This window comes from Elephantulus edwardii, unplaced genomic scaffold, assembly GCF_000299155.1.
Source record: "Elephantulus edwardii isolate Elephantulus edwardi_28Jun2011 unplaced genomic scaffold, EleEdw1.0 scaffold00006, whole genome shotgun sequence".
Lineage (NCBI taxonomy): Eukaryota > Metazoa > Chordata > Mammalia > Macroscelidea > Macroscelididae > Elephantulus > Elephantulus edwardii.
In genome coordinates this window covers 29,399,286-29,423,673 of record NW_006399756.1, presented here as the reverse complement: position 1 = coordinate 29,423,673, position 24,388 = coordinate 29,399,286, and the positions used below count along the sequence as shown (strand labels likewise).

The window sequence follows — 24,388 nt, the reverse complement described above, 5'->3', positions numbered from 1 at the left end:
TTCTCCTTCTATCATTCCTATTCACTGTCCACCTCTCTGATGCATAGCACGTAATTGCGAAGACTAAAACCTGGATCAGGCGCACCTTTGTCTCCAGCCTGATGTCAATTGCTCTTCAGTACTCTTGAGAGTTCCCTCACAGCTCACTTTCCCAGTGCAATTCATCTCTTGATTTCCTCGCTGCTGCTACCAAGAGTGTTGATTGTGGAACCAAGCAAACGAAAACTGTTAACTATCTCAATCTCTTCACCATCCATACTGATGCTGCCAGTTGGCCCAGTGGTGAGAATCTTTCTTTTCTTGACGTTGAGCCTCATCAATTCTTCTTCAGTCATCCTGATTCATCGTCCAGCTCTCAGATACACAAGTGATCAGAAGGACCATGGCCAGATTCAGACACACTTTAGTCTTCAAACTGACATCATTACTTCTCATTAATTTGGAGAGGTCCCTAACTGCAGACTTTCTTCAGCTTCATTTTGAACTTGCACATGAGTAATTGGTGGTCTGTTCCACGGTCAGAAGCTGGTTGGTTTTAACTGCTGATACTGAGTTTCTCCAGTTATTCTTTCCACAAATGCAGTCAGACTGATTTCTGTGTAGTCCATCAGGTGAGGCCCATGTTGCCTTTTGTGTTTTTGAAAAAGGTATTTGCTATGAATAAATCATTAAATGTATGAAATTGAGCCCTTCACTCTTCAGCCTCATTTCTGGCACCGAGAACTGTACTTTCTAACTACTGTTTCTTCCTCATTGTTCCTGACTTTTGCGCTCCGTCATCATTAATTATTAATATATTTTAATTGCAGTTGGTCAATTTCAGAGTGTAAATGTTTGTAGAAACCCTCAACTTTCTCCTCTTTAACTTGAGTTGTTGCTTCATATATTTAAATAATGGTCGTATTAACAGCTCTTACATACATATGGAGAGTATCTTACCTCTTAAAACATTGTACTTTAGACCTTGAAATTGTCTTTGAGTTGGCAATGTAACGCCTTAATCACTAGGCAACCAGAGCTCCTGAAAATAAAGGATAAGTATTACCTTTTTTACTCAAATATTTCAAAACTTTCAGGGCAGTAGCCACACAGGAAAAAAAGTATCTGACTGAATAAAATTAAACACCTGTTTGAGGAAACCAACTTTAAGCAAAGACAGTTGAAATAATATTTGCAATATAGATGAACATGATTAGTATATACAAAGTCCAATTAGATCAATAAGAAATAGCTGATTATCCAAATAAAGTAGGCTAGGGCATGAACTGGTAATTCATAGAAATATAGCCAGTAAACCTTGAACCTGTTATTTAAAGCCACACAGAATAGTGTGGTTGTTAGAGCCTCAGATAAGTTTAAGCTCAGATTTGCTATTTGCTAGCTTTAGGATCTTGAAAAAGTTAATGACTTTTAAGCCTCAGTTTACAGGTAATGGGAGCATAAGAAACTTCTGTGAGAATGAAAGATGATAAAGCATGTAAAGTGCCTAGCAGATAGCAAGCCCTGCATCCTGCTTGGCTCAGAACTAGACTGTAGACCTGACCCCCTCAGCTATCAGAGGTTGAACTTATACCCTACTCCTGATAGGAAGACCTTTTCCTTATCCTTTGAGACATTTGAATGATTTAGGGTGATAGGACCTAGGAGGCCTGGTAAGAGACCTCCTGACACATTTTGAGGGTTAGTTTTTCCAGAACATAAAATAAAACAACTCTGGCCATGAATATGAATTGGACAAGAAAAGAACTCCCTAGAAAAGACAAGCTATAATAAAAAAAATCTCACAGTTAAGTGTGAAAATATCATGATAAGTAACACTTAGCAAAGGAAATGCCACAAATACATGGGAACTAACTTTGTATGACTATGTGGTAAGAGTGAGCTAAAGACATACATATGAACTCAGAGCAGGGGTTTGGCCAGTTCAGTCTACTGAGCACATCAGCCAGTGTTTTTGAACTGTTGTTGTTGTGGCTAAGTGTGATCGAGTCTTCTTCTACTCATAGCGACCCAATGAACAACAGATCCGAACCTTGCCCTCTCCTGTGCCATCTTCACCATCTCTGGTATAATTGAGCCCATGTTACAGTCACCACGTCACTTCATCGTGTTGAGGGACCTCCTCCCCTATGTTGATCCTCCACTTTTCCCAGCATATTTAAATTTAGGTCACTCTTGAAGGACTGACTCTTTCTTTTTTTTTTTCCTTTATTTTTATTGTATTACTTTTTACGTGTACTGTCAAATCAGATCTGACTGGTACAGGAGGAGATTGCCCCCTCCTTCTCCAGCAGAGCATCTGGTGGATTTGAACCGCATACCTCTGGGATTGCAGTGCAGCTTCTTGCCACTAGGCCACCAGAGCTCCCTGGACTGACTCTTTCTAACAACATGCCCAAAGTATGTAAAATGAAACTTTACTATCCTTGTTTCCATGGGACACCATGGTCACACTATCTCTAAGACAGACATTTGTTCTTATGGGAGTACATGGGATATTCAGAACTGTCTTCCAGCATCACAACTCACAGGCTATTCTTCTGTCCTTCCTAGTCCTTGTCCAACTTTCATGTGCAAATCAGAAAGGCCATGGCTTGGACCAGGCATATCTTTGTCTCTGAGCTAACATCATTGCTTTTCAGCACTTTGGAGAGGTCTCTGACAGTAGATTTTTCCTAATGTGATAGTCTTTTCATTTTTTGACTGCTAGTACCAAGGGTGTTGATTGTGGATCCAAATAAGATGAAATCATTGACAATTTCAATCTTTTCTCCTTCTATCATGATGTTGCCTCTTGGCCAACTGGTGAGGATTTTTATTTTCTTGATCTTGAGATATAATCCCTATTGAAGGTTATTGATTGTCTTTGATCTTCCTTGGCAAGTGCTTCAAGTGTTCCTCACTTTCAGCAAGCAAGGTTGTGTCTTCTGCTTCCAGGAATCATCAAAAGAAGATGGAAGGAATATGTAGAACCGCTGTATCCAAAATAATTGGTTGATATGGAACCATTTTCGTAAGTAGCTTATGATCAGGAACCAATGGTGATAGTAGAAGAAGTTCAAGCTGCACTCAGGCACTGCCAAAAAATAAGGCCCCAGGAATTGATGGAATAGCAATTAACATGTTTCAGCAAACAGATGCAGTTCTGGACGTGCTCATCAAGCTGTGTCAACAAATCTGGGAGACAGCTACTTGGCCAACTGACTGAAAGAGATCTGTGTTTGTTTTCATTCCCAAAAAAAAGGTGATCTAGAAGAATATCAAATAATATTAATATCAGATGCAAGCAAAATCTTGTGGACGATTATTAAAAAGTGGCTACAGCAATATATTTACAGAACTCCCAGAAATTAGAATTAGAAAAGGTTGTGACACTGAATTAGAAAAGGTTGTGACACTAGGGATTTCATAGCTGAAGTCAGATGGATCTTGACTGAAAGCAGAGGCTACCAGAATGATCTCTGTCTGTGCTTTATTGACCACACAAATGCATTTGACTATGTGGATCACAACAAATATGACTAAAACTGAGAAGAATGAGAATCCCAGAATACTGAATTGTGCTCATGTGAATTGTGTGAATAGAGCAAGGGAGCACCACATGGTTTAAAATCACGGAAGGTATGCATCAGTTCAGAACCCTTTCAATCTATATGCTGAGCAAATCATTCAAGAAAGTGGACTTATAAAGAAGAATGTGCCATCACAATTGGAGGAGACTCATCAGCAACCTGTGCTATACAGATGGCATGACCTTGCTTGCATTTCTGAAGTTTTGGACCGAGGAAAAGATAAATAAGGTACCATTTCTGGGGAAGCAGATGCTTTTAAAACTGTCATACAGTAATAAATATATCACAGTGTGCATAGATAAGATGCTAGGAAGACACAAACACGGAAGTGAGGCATTTTGCTGGGGAGATTTAACATGATAATTAATGAGGACTTCCCAGTGGAAGTGACATTTGGCATGAATTTTGGAAGAAGGAAGAGTTTCATGGATGGGAAAAAGTATGAAGCTTTTGGTGTAGAGTAAACAGTGGAACAAAGACAGCTCGGAGAAAGTTTCTGAAAGGAAGTGAGCCTCAGACATTTTTAAAAATGATGTATTTTATTTTTATTGTTGAGAATATGACAGCAGAATAGAAATTAATTCAAATTTCTCCATGTACAATTATTGACACTCATCACATTCTTTAAGTTGTGCACATTATCACTCTCCTTTTCAGAGTTCTCCTATTGACACACTCACTGTCCCTAAACTTCCTGTCTGATCTTTTAAGCTGCTCTTGTCAATTTGATCCCATATAGCTAGTTCTTTAGAGAAAATAATATCCCAGGAAGACATTCATCACTAGCTAAGCAAAACTATTGTTTGTCTTTAGATTTTAGGAAGTATTTTTGGTTTAAGGTTTAAAAGCTAAAGAGGCCTGGTGGTACAGTGTGTTGGCAGTTTGAATCCACCAGCTACTCCATAACAGAGTCTTCTCTCATGAAGATTTACAGCCTTGGAAACTTAATGGAGGGGCAACATCTGTGGGAACTAACATGACACAGTGCGTTTAGTCTACTTTGTATTCTTTGGCTTTAAGAAGACTTCAAAGAATATTTCTTTTTTATTTAAGGTTTAAGGCTTTTCTCAGGGTGATAGTAGTTTTTCCAGCCTGCATGGATCCAGCAAGTCTGGATTCCTTGAGAATTTGAAATGTTGTTCTGTATTTTCTCCTCTTCTTCTGTAGAATCTTTGATCAAAAATAGTCAGCATTGATAGCCAGGCACCATCCAGTTCCTTCCTAGGTTCTGTCTTAAAATAAATGGTTAGTGTTAGGAAGGAGTTCATGGGATTTATCAAAATGCCCAATGTGGTTGGTCTTTACTCAGTAGGCCCTTTGGTCTGCAAGAGTTAAGACAGAAGGAGGCTTTAAAGGTAAGGCACTTTTCTGCTTTATGCACAGGGAGAAGGAAGGTGCATTATCTGTTCCCAGATGGAAAAGAAATGGCTGAAGAATATGATGAAAAGACGAGTGAACTACTTGGTAAGTGACTGAGGCTCCCAGTGGACCCTTTTATGAACCATTGGGGCTGACCTGAGCACAGGTAAACACTCCTCGCTTTAGGTTTGTGGGAGGATCTGAGCACATAATGTGGAAGTTGGGGGAGACGGATGCCCTCCAGTCAACATTGCTTCTGAGAATATATTCTGAGGTCAGGGTTTAACACGGGGATATGAAAGTCTAGTGTTAGAGTCTTACTTCTGACAAGTAACCCACCCTGTGTCCAGCCATTTCAGAACTTGAATAATTCTTATAAGATAGGAATGGAAATATAGAGAGACAATTGGGGGAAATGCAAAAAACAAACTACACAGAGGAGGTGGAATTGGAAACTAAGCCTTTTAAGACTGTTAGCTGTAAGGACACCTTTACTCCCCATTCCCCAACCCCTGTTCACTCCCCATGTTTTTCTGAAACCACATCAGGAACAAGCAAATATCAGTGGCAGCAGCATTTGATCTTGATAAAGAATAATGCCTGTCTGTTCCAGAGGCAGTGAGAAAAATGGGGCACCTTTTAAATGGGGCTTCTCCCGGAATGTTGGAACCACAGGGAATAGGGGGCAAAGCAGTGATTTTGCAGCATTATCATTCTAATTCCTGTGGCTCTTTTCCTCTAAGAATAGGCTCAAACAAAGGGGTTCCAGCCCAGATTCCTGGAAGTGATTTGATTTGTCTGTTCTCTGTTCCCAGGTATGCACATCAACATTGACTTGACTTCCCAGAGCTGGGTGCCTGGCTGTTTGGCCCAGGGCCTAAACCTGTCAGCAGCGGGAGTTGGTCTCTTTATTAAGTTCCACCTGAAATGCTAAGACCAATGATAGAATCATGGGCTGGGTTATTTTCTTGTCATTATTCTTGACTTTAATTTCTTCCTGGGCCTGATCGACAGGTAGTATTGGTGAGGGAATTTCTTTTTCCCCTTTTCTGACAGCTCATAAATGTCTAGAACCGACAACATGGATTACACTGGTTTGCATTCTCTTAGTCTCCAGTCTTACCATGTGTGTCCTGCGCATGTTCAGTCACAGAGTGAAGTGTTGATCCCTTCTTATTATGAGTTGCTTGGGCTCCAGTCCCAATTGGTTTAGTCTGGTGCTATTAAAAATCTTGATGTGTTTAGCATATGACACTGATTTGGTGGAAACCAATACAGTAGTAATATCCTCACAATGCATTGTAATTTATAGCGCTCCCAGGGGGTGACAGCCTTGGAATGCCTAACAGGGGAGAACTTATGAAAGCAGAGGTCACGTGGGCTAGCTACCACCATAATCAGGGCAGAGACTAGACTCTGCTCCTCTCCCCAGCCCCATCATTACCTCTCTTCTCTGCAAGAGCAAATAAAACCCTCTAGTCACTGTGGCTGTAAAAACAAACAAACAAAACCCAGGCTGCTTTGTTGTGCTTGGATATGAAATGAAAAACCGAGTCTCGGTTCCTTCATCTGTAGCAGTCTGTACCCACCCTTTCATATTAACCTGTCACATCTGTTGACAGGTGAAGGGTATAGTCGATAGCCTCAAAATCCTTTTTCTTAACAACAGACTTGGAGGTTCATCGGAGAATGCTGTTTGGCTAAAATTTACCAAATAATGATAAGTAAGAATATCATTTTTATTTGGCATCAAGCTAAGTGCTTTATGTGAATTTTCTTACCTAATTATCCTCTTTTCAGCCCTGTGAGTTAGGTATTTTTGTCTCCATTTTACAGTTGGAAACAACTGAGGCTCAAAGAAGCCAAATGCCTTATTCATAATCATAGAGTGCTTAGTTTCTGAGCAAAAGTCAAGCCTAAGTGTGTCTGATTGAGTCCATGCTTTATTTTGCCTTGAGTTTAATGTACCCTTGGGAGTTGAGAATATTTAAATCTCATTTTCTTACTAAGTTTACTCCCCAGAATGGCCTGAGTGAGGCCGATTGGTACACGACAGAGACAGGCCACTGAGGAAGACCCTACTCCTGGTCTCCCACCTTCCAAGGGGCTGAGCCTTTTCCTGCCCATCATCAACTTACCTTTTGGTCATGCAATCAGCCAAGTAAAAATATAGAGAATCGTAGGGGGGGGTTGGTGGTAATCAGTGGGAATAGAGGCCATTTTTTCCAGCTGATTATATAAACTCGATAATTGGCCAACTGCTTTTCTGTTAGAAAAAAAAAAAACTCACGTAGTAATTTACAGAAGAGGAATTGCCAATAGGTGTGCATCGGTCTAGAACAAAGTTAGTCCAGTTGATCTTAATAAGCATGTTAGTGTCATATTTTTTTTTCTGCCCTCTCAAAGCTATTCATTCCCACCACTGCTCCCTCAATGAATGCTGTATGTATTCATAGAGGAAAAAACTCAAGGGCCTCCTAACAATGATCGGAACATCAAACCAGCCCAAGAACACAGCGTGTCCAGGGGGGCAGAGGCTGAAGGGCAGGCCATCCCCCAGCGATTACATTCGGATTACTGGCCTAATCTGCTTTGGTATTTGACCGCCAGCCTAACCACCCCAGGCTGCATTTGGAGGATATTGAGCACTTTCATCCCCAAGCACTTCACTGGCTTTATAAATGACCCACTCGATTCCTTCAGCCTCCTCAGGGATGGGACGTGGCAGCTGTTTAATAGCCACATAGCAATGTTGCAGTGTTTTAGGGCAGAAAAGAAGAATCCTGCATCCAGTCTAAGCTGCAGGGAGTATTTAGGAAAGGGGAATGTAATTATCCACGTTGGAAGTGGGCCAGGGCTTGGAGCTTTGGGGAAAGAGGCCTTTAGGACCTCCACTTTCAAACCCACCTGAAAGATGGGGCCTCCTTTCAGCAGTCTGGGACATCATCTTGCTTCCTGCTGACTTAGGGAAAAGCCCCCAGGCGCTGCCTCCTTCATATAGCCCCCGACAGACCCTTTACAGGTTCATTGAAAGTCTCCTTTCCAAGGACTGGCCCTGGCTTAGCTGGGAAGAGATGACAGCGTCCTGGGGAGCTGCCTTGCACACACCAGTTTGGGTTTAACGTATAATCAAATCAGAGTGACAGCAGGTGGAAGCAGTCTTCTGTTGCCGCAGGAGCTGTCCTTGAGTCCAGGAACAAAGGCAAGAAAGACAAGTGAAGACAGAGTATGTGTTTGTACTGGGGTGGGGGTTCATGTCCATGTGTGTGACAGAAAGAACAAGGGCTTCACCAAAATAATTTTGTGGATCTTTTCTCTTTCTAACAAAAGCTTTAATTGCCAAGGTTGGTTTTTGGGGTGTGTTTTTTTTTTTTTTTTAACAGTGAAACAGTTAAGTTCTTAATACATAGGTAGTTTTGAGGTCAGAAGTAAGGAAACCAGTAGCTGGTCTTCCTTCTTAGAGAGAATAGTGCTTGGAAAGATTTCTATGGAAAAGCCAACATTTCTTGGAGAAGATAAGTTGACAAGAAACCCTAGAGTCAAAAATGACTACTGGGACATGTGGTCTTTGCTGTAGGACATTCAGTTTACCAGAGCTCAGATTACAGGAACACCTCTCTTTTTGGTTCCAGATTGTTAAGATTCCTCAGTTATTTTCAGGCAGTCAAAGCAACCTTCTTTAAAGACATATGAAATAGAATTACTCTTTTAAGAACACAGAAACCTTTGTAAATGTTGTATATGCTTACTGAACACACAGAATACAATTTAGCCTTTTACTAATGTCTTAAAATCTGCACTGAGAGTCAAAACATTTGGACTTTAGCTGTAGCTTTTGCAAGTTATTGTTATGCTGGACAGTTGGAGTCAACGGCTGCATGCCTTCAGGCTGGCAGAGCAACTCCTTGCCATTGAGTCTTAGGAATGTTTCATACTCTGTCTGCTGGAAAACTATGTCAGGGGCCAAAGAAGACTAGGCAAGAAAGAATCACTAATCCTCATCTAAGAAATACCGACATTGGACTAGACACTCTCTCAAGGGACTCCCCCTTTAAAATCTGTGCTGACTCTTCTGTTATCCTGCAATGATATTGCGGTCTGAAGAGCGCATGCTTGGCCTTGCATTAAATAGTCTCATGTGTTGTGTAGTTCTGGCACAGAGCCTCTTGAGGGGAACTGTCCCCACCTAGAGCTTACCTGCCTCGGGGGAATAAAATTCAACTCATAGGGTCAACTATGTATGGATGAGAATTTGGGAGTGATTTTTTTCCTGTCATTAGGGTAAGGTACATGGATCCTTGTCACCATAAGCTGCTATTTGGAAGCATTTGATGCTTTTGAGTTTGTGACAGAAACTCCCAGAAGGCTGGCTTCTAGTTAAGAGAGGTATTACATGAATAGATTTGGATTTACTCCTGGTCACAGTCCATTCACTTAAGAGAGCAGAAGTATTTGTGAGGAGGAAAAAAGTTGCCTATAAAGCATATTTCTAAGTCTTACTCTTCCTTATTAATTTTCATTATAAACTTGGAAATGTGTTTCTAGGGAGAGTTTTTGGCCCTAAGACGTAATAAAATCACATTGCAGAATGCAACAGACCTTATAAAAAGCACATATTCAAGGGGAAATTATAATTTTACAGCATCCTTTGTATTCAGCTTGCGTGCCTTACTGATGGTAGTGAGGCTGTTTTGGTTTAGTACAGCTGCTCAAAAGGTTCGAAGGTAAACCACCAATTTGCCTGGATGCTGAGGCCCAAACTGTAGCCATCACATCCTAGTCCCGAAGAAGAAGAAACAAACAGAAACAACTGCCACAAAAGATACACCATGTCCCTTTTGAGTTGTTAAGTTCCTTCTAACAGCTACAGGAAAGGAACCCTGGTGGTGTGAAAACATTACAGGTTGGGAAAAGTCAGTGATTCAAATCCACCAGCTGCTTCTTGGGAAACCCAATGGAGGGTTGCCAGGAGTCTGAATTGCCTTAATGGTAGTAAGTGGTGTTTTTGAAACAGCTACCAGGAAGCTGTGAGCCTATATACTGACCAGTTGCCCATGCTGGAGAAGACCCAGAGGCAAGCAGCAGCTCCAATGATTCCAAATGCTACAGGAAGACAAAACAAGGGGTACTGCTGGGCATGAGAAAGACCCCTATAGGGATGGTAGACTGCCTTGACGACGGAAGTCACCACAACTTGGCTAAGTGAGGTTCCTAAAAATTCCAGCAGGGGTTTTCAAGTAACATCTTACTGAAATAATTTCTTGATTTAGAATATTCATGATTTCTAGATTGATAACTTACTAAAAAAAAACAAACAACAAACCACACAGACAACACAAAACTTAAAAAACCTCTTGCCAACAGCTGACTTGGCACAGGTAGAACTGAAATGAGCATTTGCATAATAAAAGAGCGAGTCCACTTTAAAAAAAAATCACCTTAGAACTTCCAAAAAGAATGCATTGGAAATGTAATGTAGTTTAATTTGACTTGTTTCAAGCCAAGTATACATAAACTGAATGCATTTCTGTGGGCTTTTTAGTTATTGTTTTTATCATAAGACAAACCTCCATGACAGTTTGTACTCTCTTAAGTCATTATATTTTTAGATGAGCAAAACCCTCAATTCTTACTTTTGGGAATCTTAAATTTCCCCGCTACCAGTAGTCATCCTTCTCCCAACCCTTGTTCTGTCCTTTGCTTGGAGCCACACCTGGTTAATGTTCTTGACGCCCCTTGGTCCTCTTAGAGCTTTGCTCCAATGTCTTGTGTCTGGGCAGGTGTACTGTGCTGTGCAGGGATCCAGTATTGAAAAGTCGTCCTGCGACTGCAGAGGTCCCATTCTTAGCTGGTGAAAGCCCCACGTAAAGGCCTGTAGCTCCCATTTCTATCCTGTTCCAGTTAATGTGTTTTTGAGGATTCAGTAGAAAATAGCAGGATGCATTTCTTCCCCATAATCCATTGTTTACTTATTTCTCCAGTGAGAAAATGGCGTGTGAAAAGTGCCCTGGGAGCCTTGGGCCAATGGCAAATAGAGGTGGGCGACCCAGCACCCCCAGGAGCAGGGAGCCTGGGGCCAGAACTCATCAAGGAAAGCAATGCCAATGTATGTTTACTCTGTAAAGGTGTTCTTGAGGGAATGGGGACAGGGTGAGGGTAGGTTTCTGGCCCATGAGTCTGTGGACCATGTCTTGTTGTCATCTCCTGGACACACTGCCTTATGAATATTTGCCACATGAATATCCAGAGAGTTTGGGCTTGATCTTCTAGGAGCATGGGCTCCAGGGCTACAAAAATCACAGCAACTGAAGCATCAGAAGGAGCTGGGGAGAGGAAATAAGGGTCTCCGAGCTCCTTTGGGCTACTGGGTGGAACTTTGAGGAGGTAGAATAGTCTCTCCTGAGAATAGTTCTTGAGTTGGACTTGTTTTTGTAGCCCATCTTCATGCGGAAGGACACCAAGACGAGCTTCCAGTGGCGGATTCGCAACCTCCCCTACCCTAAGGAGACCTACAGTGTGTGTGTGGACCAGAAGGAGCGCTGCCTTGTTGTCAGAACAACCAACAAAAAGTGAGTAGCAAGGTAGATACCGTATTTTCAGTCTGGGCTTAGGTCTCAGACTTCTGTTTATGGTGCAGAGAAGCCCCCTCTCCAAGTCTAAGGAAGGATGAAAGGCACGCTGAACTAAACGCCAGTAAGCACTGAAAACTTGAAGAGACTCCTCTCCTCTTTCTAGGACCAGTTTGAATTTAGCTCTGTCAAGGTGAGGGACTGCCACTTGAATAAAGTGTTTGCTGTAGGACCCAGCACATGTTGTTGTGTGCTGTCGAGTTGAAACCAACTCATAGCTGACCCTCTGGCAGATTTTCATAGGCAGCTAATCACACAGGTAGGGATTGCCTGTCCTTCTCTAACAGAGCAGCTGGTGGATTTGAACCAAGTACCTTTGGGATTACAGCACAGCTTTTTACCACTAGGTCTCCAGAGCTCCCTAGCACATCCAGTAGTAAATGACAAGGGAACTGAGAGGACTACATGGCCATTAACTTGTGATCTTAGGTAATTCTTTTTTTTAAATATTAATTTCAATGAAAATTTATAGAGACTTTGGATTTCCATTCATTCACTGTTGCACTTTTCTCCCCTCCCAACCCTCCCCCCTAGTACACTACCCTCTTGGAAAAGTAAAAGAAAAATTCTTTCACTGTTTTACAATCCCTCCCCCCAGGTCCACTCCACTATGCAGCCTTTGCTCTGGACTCCTATCATGACAAAAATACCTAGTCACATATCCCTTTTAAACAGTTTTCTCCTTCATCTGTTTCAATACAGTATATATTATTGAACCCATCTTTCTCAGTCTTCCCCCAACCCCGAGGTCAGTCCTGTTTTACAACAGTGGCACCATGCAGTATTTGTCCTTTTGTGACCGAGATAGTTCACTCAGCATAATATCCTCCAGGGTTGCCCATTTTGAATAATACTGCATGAGTTCCTTGTTTTTCAATACAGCGTATTCCATTGTGTGAATATACCAGAGCTTCTCCATCCATTCGTTTGTTGATGGGCACTTAGGTTGTTTCCAACTCCTTGCTATTGTGAACAAAGCTGCGATAAACATGGGCGCGCATGTAAGGTGATTCTTTTTTTTCTTTTTCTTCTTTTTATTATTATTAAATTTTATTAGTTTCAATGAACATTCACAGGAATTCTGGGCTTTCACTCCTTCATTGCCGCACCATTCTCTCCACCCTCCTCCCCAGTTTGTTCTTCTTCCCCACCATCCGAATGTCTGTTTTAATTGTCCAATTGCCACAGTGCTTGTCAAAGTCAGTTCTGATTAATCTCCTTTGTCAGTGTGTCCTTTGCCATTCCCTATCACTCCTCCCTGAGAGAGACTTCACCCTGATTCATAAGGAAAAGGGGATGGCGTATTCTCTTAGCTACTTCCTGCTGAAAAGGGACGCTTTGGGTTTCAGGGTGAAGATCTTCTCTCACTATTCTAAAGGGCCCCTTTGGCAGTAGGAAACACATAGACTATTATGGAGATTGATTTTGGAATTTAGATGCACTCTTATTGATTGTGCTTGACCGTACATGTTCATATCCTTGAAGATGTATCATGGGGGTGTTGCAACCTAGAAGACACAAATTTGACTAACAAGTTATAAGTACGTGAGTCAAAAATTATGGAAAAGTAAAAGAAAGGATTCTTTCATTGTTTTACAAATCCCCCAGGTCCCCTCCACCATGTAGCCCTCGCTCTAGACTCCTGTGATGACAGAAATACCTAGTCATATATCTCTTTTAAACAGTTTTCTCCCTCCTCTGTTTCAGTGCAGTATACATTATTGAACCCATCTTACTCAGTCAAGGGCAGTCCCATTCTACAACAGTGGCATCATGTAATATTTGTCCTTTTGTGACCGGGATATTTCACTCAGCATAATGTTCTCCAGAGTCAACCATTTTTAATAATTTTGCATGAGTTCCTTATTTTTTAATGCAGCATAGTATTCCATTGTGCGAATATACCACAGCTTCTCTAGCCATTCGTTTGTTGATGGGCACTTAGGTTGTTTCCAACTCCTTGCTATTGTGAACAAAGCTGCAATAAACATGGGTGTGCATATATCTGCTTGGATGTCAGCTATGGTCTCTTCAGGGTATATTCCCAGTAGTAGAATTGCTGGGTCAAATGGTATCTCTATTTGCAACTTTTTGAGAAAGCGCCATACCGCTTTCCACAGGGGTTACACCATTTTACACTCCCACCAACAGTGAATCAGGGTTCCAGTTTCTCCACAACCTCGCCAGCATTTGTTGCTTGCTGTTCTGTTAAATTTTGCTATTTTGACGGGGGTGAGATGATATATCATAGTTGTTTTAATTTGCATCTCTCTTAGGGCTAGGGATTTTGAGCATTTCTTCATGTGCTTGTTAGCAATCTGAATGTCATCTTCGGTGAAGTGCCTGTTCATATCCTGTGCCCATTTTTCTATTGGATTCTTTACCTTTATCTTGTTGTGGTGCTCAAGTATTTCATAAATTCTGGATATAAGTCCCTTATCTGATATGTTATTACCGAATACTTTTTCCCAGTCAGTGGCTTCCCTTTTTACCCTACTGGAGAAGTTTTTGGATGTGCATAGGGATTTGAGTCTTAGAAGATCCCATTCATCTATGTTATCTTCTCCTGGTTGTAGGTTAAGGTGATTCTTTTATTAGGTTATCGCGACCTTGCGACCTTGGCTGGATCCAGTCTTTAGTGAAGGTGACCTGGTGGCACCACTGTCAGAGCTGGCAGAAAGCACAACTGTGTTAGTTGAAAGTCTTAGCTGGTAGTTTAAAACCCTGATCTGGGACACAGTAAATCAAGTCTCTTCTTGCAGAGGGACAATGGTCCCTTTGTCCTTTGGCATCTTGGAAGTCTCTCTTGCATTATGTTCCAGAGGGGCACTCAGCCTTCCTTTGGTCCTCTCTTCCTGTGGTCCATAAACAGTAGTGGCAAAATGTGGAGGTTGACAGGACAGAGATGGCTGACAAGGAGGATGCAGGGCTGTTTCTGTACTGATCATCTTGGAAATACATTGACCCTATTTTGATCCCCAGAACACTGATCATAGGAGAAGGCCGAGCCCTGTTTGAGGTCTGAAGAGAACAGCTCTGAGATGAACTGGTCTGGTCCTGCACTAGGGGACTGTAGCACATACTGTGAAGAAGATTAGGAAGCTTTTATGCCCACTTCTGTGAAGCCACCCTCCATGCAGAGTTGCACCCCACTTCACTACTGGTTTATAAGTGCCTTGCCATCTCCCTCAGGGCCTCGAGGCCTCCTGGGGAGCAGTGTGCCTCCCAAGCTCTCCAAGTGCAGCTCTGAGTCCTCACTTCCACACCCCATCACTTTGGCAAGGTTAAGGGGACAGGGGTAGGGGTGGAGATGAATGAATTAATTTCAGGGTTATTGCTGTACATGCAGCCAGCTGCCCCTGCAGTGGGCCTTGTCTATAAATACAAAGTCATAATAATAAGGGTTTGAGTTTATAAAGCACTTTGAAGCCCTCAGATAAAAGGCAGTTTATTCCAGTTATTGTTCTCATCATTAACAGGAGTCAGTGCCTAAAGTGGAATTTAGCAATTTCAGACAACAGAGAAATTGCCTTTAGGAAAACAAACTCTGTGCTTCAGCAAGCATTCCCTGGTGTAAGAAGCCCTGGGTCCAAACTGGGAACAAAAGTGCTTCTGATAGCACTTGAATCTGCAGCCCAGCAGTTTGCAGAGCTGGCTGCTGCCTCCCTTTTGTCCCCCAGAGGTCACTGTCGAATACAGATATTAGGCAGAAATGTGATTACCGGGGAGTGAGAAGAGAGACTGCTAGCTCACCAAAAAATTCATCTGCGAGTAGATCCTCTGGGTCCCATCTTCTGCACATATCCAGCCGTAGGTGGCGCTGTTGCCCAGGAACTCCATGGGTAGAGACCCACTCCAGCACCTCCAGGGGGACAGTTTTGAAATGATGGGAATAGTATCCTGGGAGGAACAAGGCTGGTGGCAGGAGAGGAGCCCTCACTCTGGAGCCCCCATTAAGCTGTGACCCCGTGTCCTAGGCTGGTTCAGCTTGTAGGCTCTATGCTAGGAGGTAGGCTAGAAAATCTTCGAAGTCCTTAATGGCTCCTTTCTAAACCTAGTCTTTTAATTTCCTACCATGAGTACTATGTTCTCTACCTTTACTACCACTAATTAAACAGAACCTAATGGCTGTTGCTTCTCAGTGGTGGTAACTCTTTCTGGGAATTTTAAAATCTGTTCGCTGGCCTTCATCCCTTCTGAAGATGTGCGAGTCCATCTTTTTATTTCATGTTATATAATGGTCTATCTGTGAAGGCAGTGCGCTGACTTGATCTGTTGATGGGAATGTTAGTAACGGTTGCTCTCAGTGCTCAGGCATACCCAGGTTCCTCTGCACAGTGGCATTTCTAGTCTGACCTGTTTCTTCACCTGGAGGTTCCATAACTGCCCAAGTTCTGATCTTCTGAGCATGGTCACCACCCAGAGCCACAGATCCCCAGCCCGGACTGACCTTGATCCAAAGAACCAGTTGACTTCTTTTTGGAGGGAACTGAATGGTCAGTTGTGTCCTTGACCTCAGGATGAATCATGGAATGAAGAAAGTGCTTTTCTAGGAGGTTTTCTAGGAGATTAACCTCATATTCTCATGAGAACATCTGTTCTCATCTTTGGTTAGCAGCTGTAAGTAGAATGAGCCAGAGTGTTGGAGAGGGAAGATGTTGGGTTAAATCTGCCCTCCACCCCTCGCTGCCTAGAGATAAGCAGCTGTGCTCCAATCCCAAAGACACACAGTTCTAATTCACTAGCTGCTCCACAGAGGATAGGCAGTCTTTTCCTGTGCGATTTACTGCCTCTAAAAACCCACTGACGTCAGCTATGAGTCAGTTCTGAGTTGTTGGTACACCACCACGACAACATAATTAGTTGTATTATTTGGGAGAAGTTTCCTCATTCATCTCAGAATGTGCAGCCTACTTCAGAGATTGTTTAAAGAATGATATAATGATACAGATAGAAATATGGAGCACAGTAACTGACCTGAAATGCTTCTTTGGAAATCTGAGTCTAAAGAAAACTTAGCTGATGTGACTGACATTCACACTTTGGAGCTATTAGTAGGCATTACTAGAAAAAAATAAGATTTTGTGGTCAAGTATGTCAGGGATTTCTGGATTAGCAGGCTTTTCTTTGGCAGGACTACTCTGAGCTGTTAGTAGGTGTGCGTTGACTCTAGGAGAGGCTGCTGTAGGCAGGCTGACTGCGCTCTTACCAGAACCTTGATGGCCAAGAAGATCTGCCTGCTATTTTCTCGGATGGAGATTTTCCTGCTGGAGGGTCAGCCATGGGTTGGTTCCAATGCTACAGCACACAACAGCAGCATTTGGTGTAAAAAGGGACAGATAGAGTAGGTGTGGTGTGGGCCTTTACATAATTAACCAAAGACTTATCTTGTATAATTCCTTTATTTGAAGGAGAAACCAAAGCACAGAAGTTCTGTGGCCCGCCCAGGGTCACAGGGCCAAGTTCCACTATAAATCTTGCCAAAAGACTTGGTATTCAGAAAGGCCAATTATGGATTGGGGAGATTGCTTAGACACCTACAGGGTGCTGGGGTCTTTGCCCAGGGATTTCAGGAGAAACAACTTGTGTGTTATTCTTTTTCTCTAGTTCATGGGGTCCAGAAATCCCCATTCTCTTCCAGTTTCTGTCCCATCCTTGAATAGATGCAGAAGTCTAGACCAGGTAACATGCTCCTTTGTAAAGATGGAGAAGTCAGGAGATCTGGGGAATCACTGCTTGAAATAGGGGCTTCTTCATATTTTATCTGACTCAGACAGGATACCTAACTTTTGCTCTGCCTCATTTTCCTGTTAATATTCCTTAAAAAAAAAAAAAGGAAGAAACCAACTTGAGAGAATTTTGAAAATCAAATATGTTTAGAATTGTACCTGGGAGTGCATAAGCATTACTAATGTCATCTTTCATTATATAGTTGAGTCTCAGAATGGTGAAGGGTGGCAGGAATGGGGGAAGGAGAAGTTGGGTGTCTGCAGGAAACTTGGGAAACCTTACTCTAAGGGTTTAGTACGTAGCAGAAGCACAAGGCCAACTAAGCATGAACCCCTCAGGAGTGCATGGATTTGGACTTTGTTTCTTGTTCTTTACCTTCCCACCTTGCAGCTTAAGGCCTGGAAGGTGGTTGACAGCTTAAAGTTTGCTGTTGACCTAGAATTGTTTGAGGTTGAAGGTTCCAACTTCTCCAGAAGCGCAGGAGATCCCTAGCATCCTTTTCAGTTCTAGGTGGTGTTGACAAAGTCACTTCTCCTCAGGGGGAACCGCCCAGTAGCAGAGCATTGAGGTAGAAAGGGGAGGGCCTGCCCGAGGGAGTAGAGATGCCCCCGTACTCCTTGAGCACTGCTTGTCAGAGAACCTCTGCAAAATTGCTTCGCCTCACCAATAAACTCAATTAGAACCGACCCCTTAAACAGAGCTAAACTCTGGACCCTCGCCATCCTCTGATCTCAAGAAAAGTGGAAAGAGTATGACAAGGACATGTGGCAAATGCGCACCTCAAGTTTCCTTTGATGCTGTCTCTGGTAGTGTTGAGGCCAAGCTCTGAGATTCTTTTTCCATTTCCACTGCCCCAGCCTAACAAGTGTGATTTGTCACTGCTTCTGTGGTTGCACAGGTATGTCCCTTCCTGTCTGGCATGCATGCCAGGTAGGGAAAAGGATGTTCCCAAGCTCTGCATGGTGAGGTAAGGCCTTACACAGTTCCCATTCGCTTGGGGCTGAAGTCTGGCTGCTTCTCTCACCGTTCTGCTTTTTGTGTATATTTGTGGGTAAGATGTTAACACTTCCTAACAAGCCTTTGTGTTCATCTAATCTCTGTTGTTTAACCTTTGACTCCCCTCTATTATCCGTGTCTGCCACCTTTGCTGGCCAGCCCTGCCCCAGGAAGAACCTTCAGCCTGGGCTGGGTAGGAAGAGGCTGAGGCCGGCATTCCTCCCCTAGTCTGTAGGCAGATGGATCACCTTTCCCTGGGGCAGAGCTTTGGAAAATAAAGCAAACTTGTGGTGCCATTAGGATACCCGTCCCCCCTCCTTTTGAACTGTCAGCTTTTAAGTAAACATTCTTTTCCTGCTGTGGGTCCCAGCACCTTGGTGGGGGAGTGGGGAACCTGGGAGGAGCGGGGCCCTATGAGCTCCTCTGAGCTGAGGGATTTGGACAAGAAGGGGGGCGGTGGCAGAAGTGCTGCATTTATGTCAACTATCCAAGTCCCCGGGGCATCAGGGCTTTTGAAGTGGACTCAGAGTAGCTGTTGCAAGGAGGACCAGGGCCCTCTGAAGTATTAAAAGCCACATCCTTTTCAGGCCCCTCACTTGAGTTTGTTTGTACCTGCCTGCAGCTTGTCCCTTCCCACACAACTGCTGCTGTGGAAAGCGAAGCTGTGCTCAGGTGACAGGCCTGGAAGCCTCTGGCCGAACTGCAGCTCTACTACCAAGGAAAATGGCAAATGGGGCTGCTGTCAGAGATGAAGGGCTGTTCTTTGTGCTCTGGTGTAATTAGTACTGGACTAGGCGCAGGGACCTTTAATCCCTGAGCCACTGACAGCTAGCTCTGTGAAACCAGGCAAGACATTTCACCTCTCTGAGCCTGTTTCCTCTTTGATAAAAGGGGTCAGATTTCCTGCAAAACAAAACCCAGTTACACACATTATGGGCCAAGTGTTACTATCTGGGTATTAGAAGGGATCATTAATCTCTGGACTGGCACCTGTAGAGGCCAGGACCTGGGTGTGATGTGAGAAAGGAAGAGTAGGGGCTCAGGGCCCAGCAAAGCAGCAGAGCCTCAGAGACAGCTTCCCCAGTGAGACACATGGTTCATCCTATCAGTTTCCTTGTAGATGCACTTTTCTCTCGGGCCTGTAAGTTGAGTCAGGCTGACAAGGCCTTGAAAGACCCCAAGAAAGGATGTGGTAGCTGAAGCCTCCAGTGAAATATAAAAAGCAAGTATAGGTCCCTAGCTTTGAAGAAAAGCTTTGAATGCCCTTATTCTTTGTTCCGAAGAGGTTTGGGGTACAGAAGCATCCTGACTCTCTACTCCAGGAGGAATACAAAGTTTAAAGGGAGGCATGGGCCTTACACCTATTTGAGTCCCATCCCTGAAGTCTGAGCTACTCTTACCCCTGATCTAATTACTGTACTTCTGCTGTTAAGAGTGGCCAGAAGACTTTTCATTCTTTCAGGGCCACCAAGCTTCTGGCTTCCCTCTTTCTGGCTATGGAGAGACTGTATAGAAGCTGGGTGGCAGGTGGCCTGATGCCTACCTGTTAGGGTCACCTTGCTGAGTGTCCCCATGGACTCTTGGTGTTCCCACAGGTACTACAAGAAGTTCTCCATTCCTGACCTAGACAGATACCAGCTACCTCTGGACGATTCCTCCCTGAGTTTTGCTCATGCCAACTGCACCCTGATCATCTCTGTAAGATTCAACCAACTTTGTTAGCTTAAGGGAACACCTTCCTCTTTTCCTACCCACTCCCCATTCCATAGAATTCCCCAGTTCTGACCTCAGCCTCTAGGGCATGTCTTCTAGAGAACATGTGTATCTCATTTGGGATGAGAACAGTAAGGTAGAAGCTCAGAGAGGAGCCTAATTGTATAACTCACAACTGGAGTGGGATAGAGAATGATGGGAATGGGGTGATAGCACAGGTCTGGGTTCTGATTCAAGGTCAGCTCTCATCCAGCCACATAGAAAGGGTCCTGAGAGAGAATGAGTAAATGAGTGTGTGTATGTGTGAAGAGGTTCAGTGGCTGAATTATGTCACTACTTCTTGACTCCATCTATAGTACCAGAAGCCAAAGGAGGTCTTGGCAGCTGAGTCAGAGCTACAGAAGGAGCTGAAGAAAGTAAAGACGGCCCACAACAGTGATGGGGACTGCAAAACACAGTAGCCAGCCCCCAAGGCTGGACCTCCAGACTTGAAGTATGCAAGCCACTTCCTGCTGTGAGGCTTGGGCCTGCCCAGCCTGGAAGACAGCTTCCTTTCTTGTAGAAGTTCTTGAGTCTCTGTAAGAACCAGACCCTATGGTACTCTCATACTATGTTTTATTTTCTGAGTAAAATTATTCTCAATTATTACTGGACTTCCCTCTTGTCCTATGTGCTGCCTGGCCCCTGCTCCTACTGGCCTTCTGGGGCGGGGGGTGCTGGCTATGGCATTTCCCTGTCTTCCATTCTGAGTTAGAGCTGGGACCTACACCCAAACCTTGTTTAACAGGAGCACAGGCCTTGGTTGGAGAAGAACACAGAAGCACTCAGCAGTAGCAGAGTAAGTGCTGAGTATCTTCCCAAACTCATAGGAAGACCATTCTGGAAAGGACCCCGGCAGAAGTGGCCCAGAATGCCCTAAGATGAATATGTAGAAACCTTGAAAACAGGTCCAGGATGTTAAAACAAAACACTTTTGAGTAAAAGTTAGAACAAAGGTCATAGTATTACTAAGGGGACAAGTGTGCTGGGGTAGAAGAGAGTCACAACTGATGGGAAGCAGCTTAGTATTGTAGGCCGCCTGGAGAACCTCCATGTTCCTCTCTCCATACCACCATGGGTGACACCCATTCCACCACCAGATTGTCGAGAGGTTTCCCTGGAAAGAAGCCTTTGTTCTTTGGGGCAGTGAGCCAGAGTCTAGTACCATCCCTTCTGCAGCAGGTACAACCCATACTTTGTGTCTGTCATTCCCCTTCCCTATGGCTTCCTAGGACTGCCTAGTGAGTCAGGAACCAAATTGTGTGAATAATCAAGCTTTATTTTTACAAAAATGGAAATTATAGCATGTTTCAACAGCCGGCCTGAGGTAGGTCTGGCTCAGCACTCACTCAAAAACTGCTGAGTTCTTTTTGTCTTTTCCTTGGATTCAAAGCAAAACCAGGCCATAGTGCCCCAGGGATGAGCCACCGCCTCAAAATTGTGGTCACAGGTGGGGTCTGAGTGAGGAGGTAGGAGGGCAGTGCCAGTAGCGGGTTATCAGTAGGGCCTTGCCTATTCTCACACGGTAAAAGGGGCCACCTGGCAGTCTGGAGACCCTGCCTCACTCTGTAAGCTGGTGTTTGCTCTCAGAAGGGTGGGGGCAAGGTAGGCTCCTGAGACCAGATCTTTGCACTCATCAAACACAAAACAAAGCCTGGACTCAACTGGGCTTTCCCAAAGCAGCAGGCCCCTTTCTCCATCCAGCTCTAGGAGGGACCCCATTCTGGGTAACCCACAAGCCCCCATGCACTGTGACACAGGTGCAAAGCACAGGCACAGCAAGGCAGTGGGCATCCTGTGCCCGCCAGGCAGGAGAGGTCCCTGAGTTGTGGCCTCCTTGGCCGACACCCTGGTTTCATGGGTTTTGAAAGTCCAAGACATGAAGGTTGTAAGACAGCGCAGCATAGAGATGCTTGGTGGTGAGACGCAGGCAGTACACAGGACTGCTAAGGGGGGTCGACGTCAGTGGGAAGGCCTGGAAAGAAGGGCATGAAAGTGGTGAGAGCTTTCCAAGTGGGAAATGGCAGAACCCTGATCCACGCTCACCAGGCAAATGCCACTGTCGCTTCCCTCAGCCCCCTCCTAGCAACTCCTTGGCCACATTATTATCCACTCTCAAGATGCAGCCCCTGATAATAATACTGAATCTTGGCATGCTGGTGGGATAGAGTGGGGGAACACTTACATGCAGACAGCCCCTCTGGCGTCGGTCCCACAGCCGCACAACACCATAGTAGGAGGAACCTGTGGCCAGCAGGTGGTTCCCATCTGTCTGCAGGCAGTACAGGGTGCTGTCATGGGGTTCCTCCCACTCCATGACACACTTCCTGTCCAGGAAGAGGAGATGCAGGAGATGTTTGGGGCCGGCCTCCACCTCCACCCAAGCTTTTCCGGGAGGAGAGAGAGTCTCTCTGGGCTGGGAAAAAGAACTTGGAATCACCAGATTATTTAAAAAGGCAAGCCTAGCAAGAAAGCATCTTGCAAAAAGGGGTCTTGTGCACGGAGCTCCAGGTCACAGGGCAGATTCTGCCCTCATTGGTGTCACTCATGGCTTCCAGCATGTCATAGACTCTCAAGGCTTCCAGAAGTACAGGCCCGAGGGCTGGAATACCAGAGCTCATTAGGGCTTGTGGGCTGGAGTCCCCTGGGTGCCCCACATGGATTAGGGAGTGTGTCTAAGCATAATGAGATCTTGCTGGCTCTTCTCACCCCAGTCCCTGACATGGAGTTGCCCTCACCATTGGGCCAACTCTGGACCTGAATGAGGATCAGAATCGTGTGGGGCTCCCACCACCTTTCTACCTTCAACCAGCACACTCACCGGACACTGGTGCGGAGATCCCAGTAGCGAACATAGGTGTCATAGCCACAGGACAGGAGTGTGGAAGGAGTTTCATACATGACGTCCAATACTCCAGCCCCTGGAGGAAAGTCACTGCCCAGGTGTGTCATCAACTGCCCACTGGGGAGAGGGAAGGCAGAGGCTGTATCACCCTGGCTTTTCACATGGACTCAGCTCAAATAGATACAGTCCTCACAGGGTGTCTGTGAGATGAAATCAGCTCGACAGCAATGAGTTTAATTCCTGAGCTAGATTTGGAAACCTTCAGGAAGGAGGTTGAGGAAGGGGGCTGGACCCTACCCCTCAGCCCTAAGGCCTCTCCCCTCCCCCAGGTTTCAGCCCCAGCCGAAGCCCTTCCATCACACCTGCATGCTGGCTGCCTGCTGCCAGCCACTCCTTCTCAGGGCAATGAATGGATGTTACTGAAGGGGTCACCACCCCCCCCCTTCACACACACACACATACACACACAGGGTTACTTTATATTCCTTGATCCTGCAGGTCATGCCGTTCTGAGCTGCCTGAGTCCAATGCCTTAATTCCCGCCTGTAATCTGGGGCTCAAACCTCATTGGGGATAAAGACCACACAAAGGGAGAAGGGGAGTCCCAGGAGATGTTAAAACAAGTCAACACCTTTGTATCCAGAGAGAGAAATTGCTGAGAAAGCAGCTTAGCGGGCTGGTCCCTGGTGTTCCCGGCCGGGCTGGCCCCCAGCCCGGGGCTCGCACGCTCTGTGATCACAGCCCCCGGCCTGCTGGGCTCCAGCCTGCTCCCGGTGGCCGAGAGCAGATTACTGAGAAGAACAATCTCTTTGTGACTGTGTGATTCCCTCCGTGACCGCGGCAGTGGGCAGACCCCTCGTCCCAATGCCAGACCCCTAGCAACCACATAGGAGGGCCTCTTGGCCCTAGCAACTACCCATCAACATCAAGTGCACCCGCTAATCCCTGTGACTAGGGGATGGGTAGAAGTGTTGAGTTTCTGTAATATGCTTGAAGGGAGTAACAGGAGAAGGGAACGCCCCAGGCAGCACCCCTTAACTTCATCCAAGGGATGCTGGGCTCTCCTCGGTGAAAGGATTGGAGAAACATGGCTATAGACATGTCTCAAGGAGGCCAAGTGAGAGGGCTTGCCATGGGTAGGAGAAGACTCTGTTGTCCTACCTTTCCAGCTTTGGCTGGAGCAGCATTTCAGCACAGGGCAGGATGGGGCCCAGGCTGCCAACACATGGCTTAATGCAGACTAGCCCCAGTCCTTCCACCTCACAGGCGGACCTTCAGTTTGCTCCTCTTGACTGGAGCTGCCATCTTTCCTAAGAGCTGAACAAGTCATGGGAAGAGGTCAACAGGTCCCTTGCAGCCCACTCTGCTGCTTCTTTGGCCCTGGACAGTGTGGTGACCCCTCCAGGAGCACTGATGCTGTCCAGAATGGGACTGAGTGGGCACTCCCTGCCTGCCTTCAGCTTCCTCCCTCCCGGGGAAGTTCTCTTGGTCTCAGTGTGTGTGTG

The 24,388-nt window shown here is 44.9% G+C and overlaps 2 protein-coding genes across 2 annotated transcripts in view; one reads left to right on the top strand and one right to left on the bottom strand.

Moving 5' to 3' along the window:
* Positions 1-20,460, top strand: part of DPCD (deleted in primary ciliary dyskinesia homolog (mouse)) — a 23,340-nt gene extending 2,880 nt beyond the window's left edge. The window contains 5 exon segments of the mRNA XM_006903676.1: positions 4,956-5,036; positions 10,913-11,037; positions 11,367-11,500; positions 19,882-19,984; positions 20,356-20,460. Coding sequence (XP_006903738.1) covers positions 4,956-5,036; positions 10,913-11,037; positions 11,367-11,500; positions 19,882-19,984; positions 20,356-20,460 — 548 coding nt within the window.
* A 1,433-nt stretch (positions 20,461-21,893) lies between these two features.
* Positions 21,894-24,388, bottom strand: part of FBXW4 (F-box and WD repeat domain containing 4) — a 104,553-nt gene continuing 102,058 nt past the window's right edge. Inside the window, exons 7-9 of the mRNA XM_006880009.1 lie at positions 22,860-23,000; positions 22,224-22,365; positions 21,894-22,013 (exon numbers count right to left, since the gene is read on the bottom strand). Coding sequence (XP_006880071.1) covers positions 21,894-22,013; positions 22,224-22,365; positions 22,860-23,000 — 403 coding nt within the window. The remainder of the gene's footprint in view (positions 22,014-22,223; positions 22,366-22,859; positions 23,001-24,388) is intronic.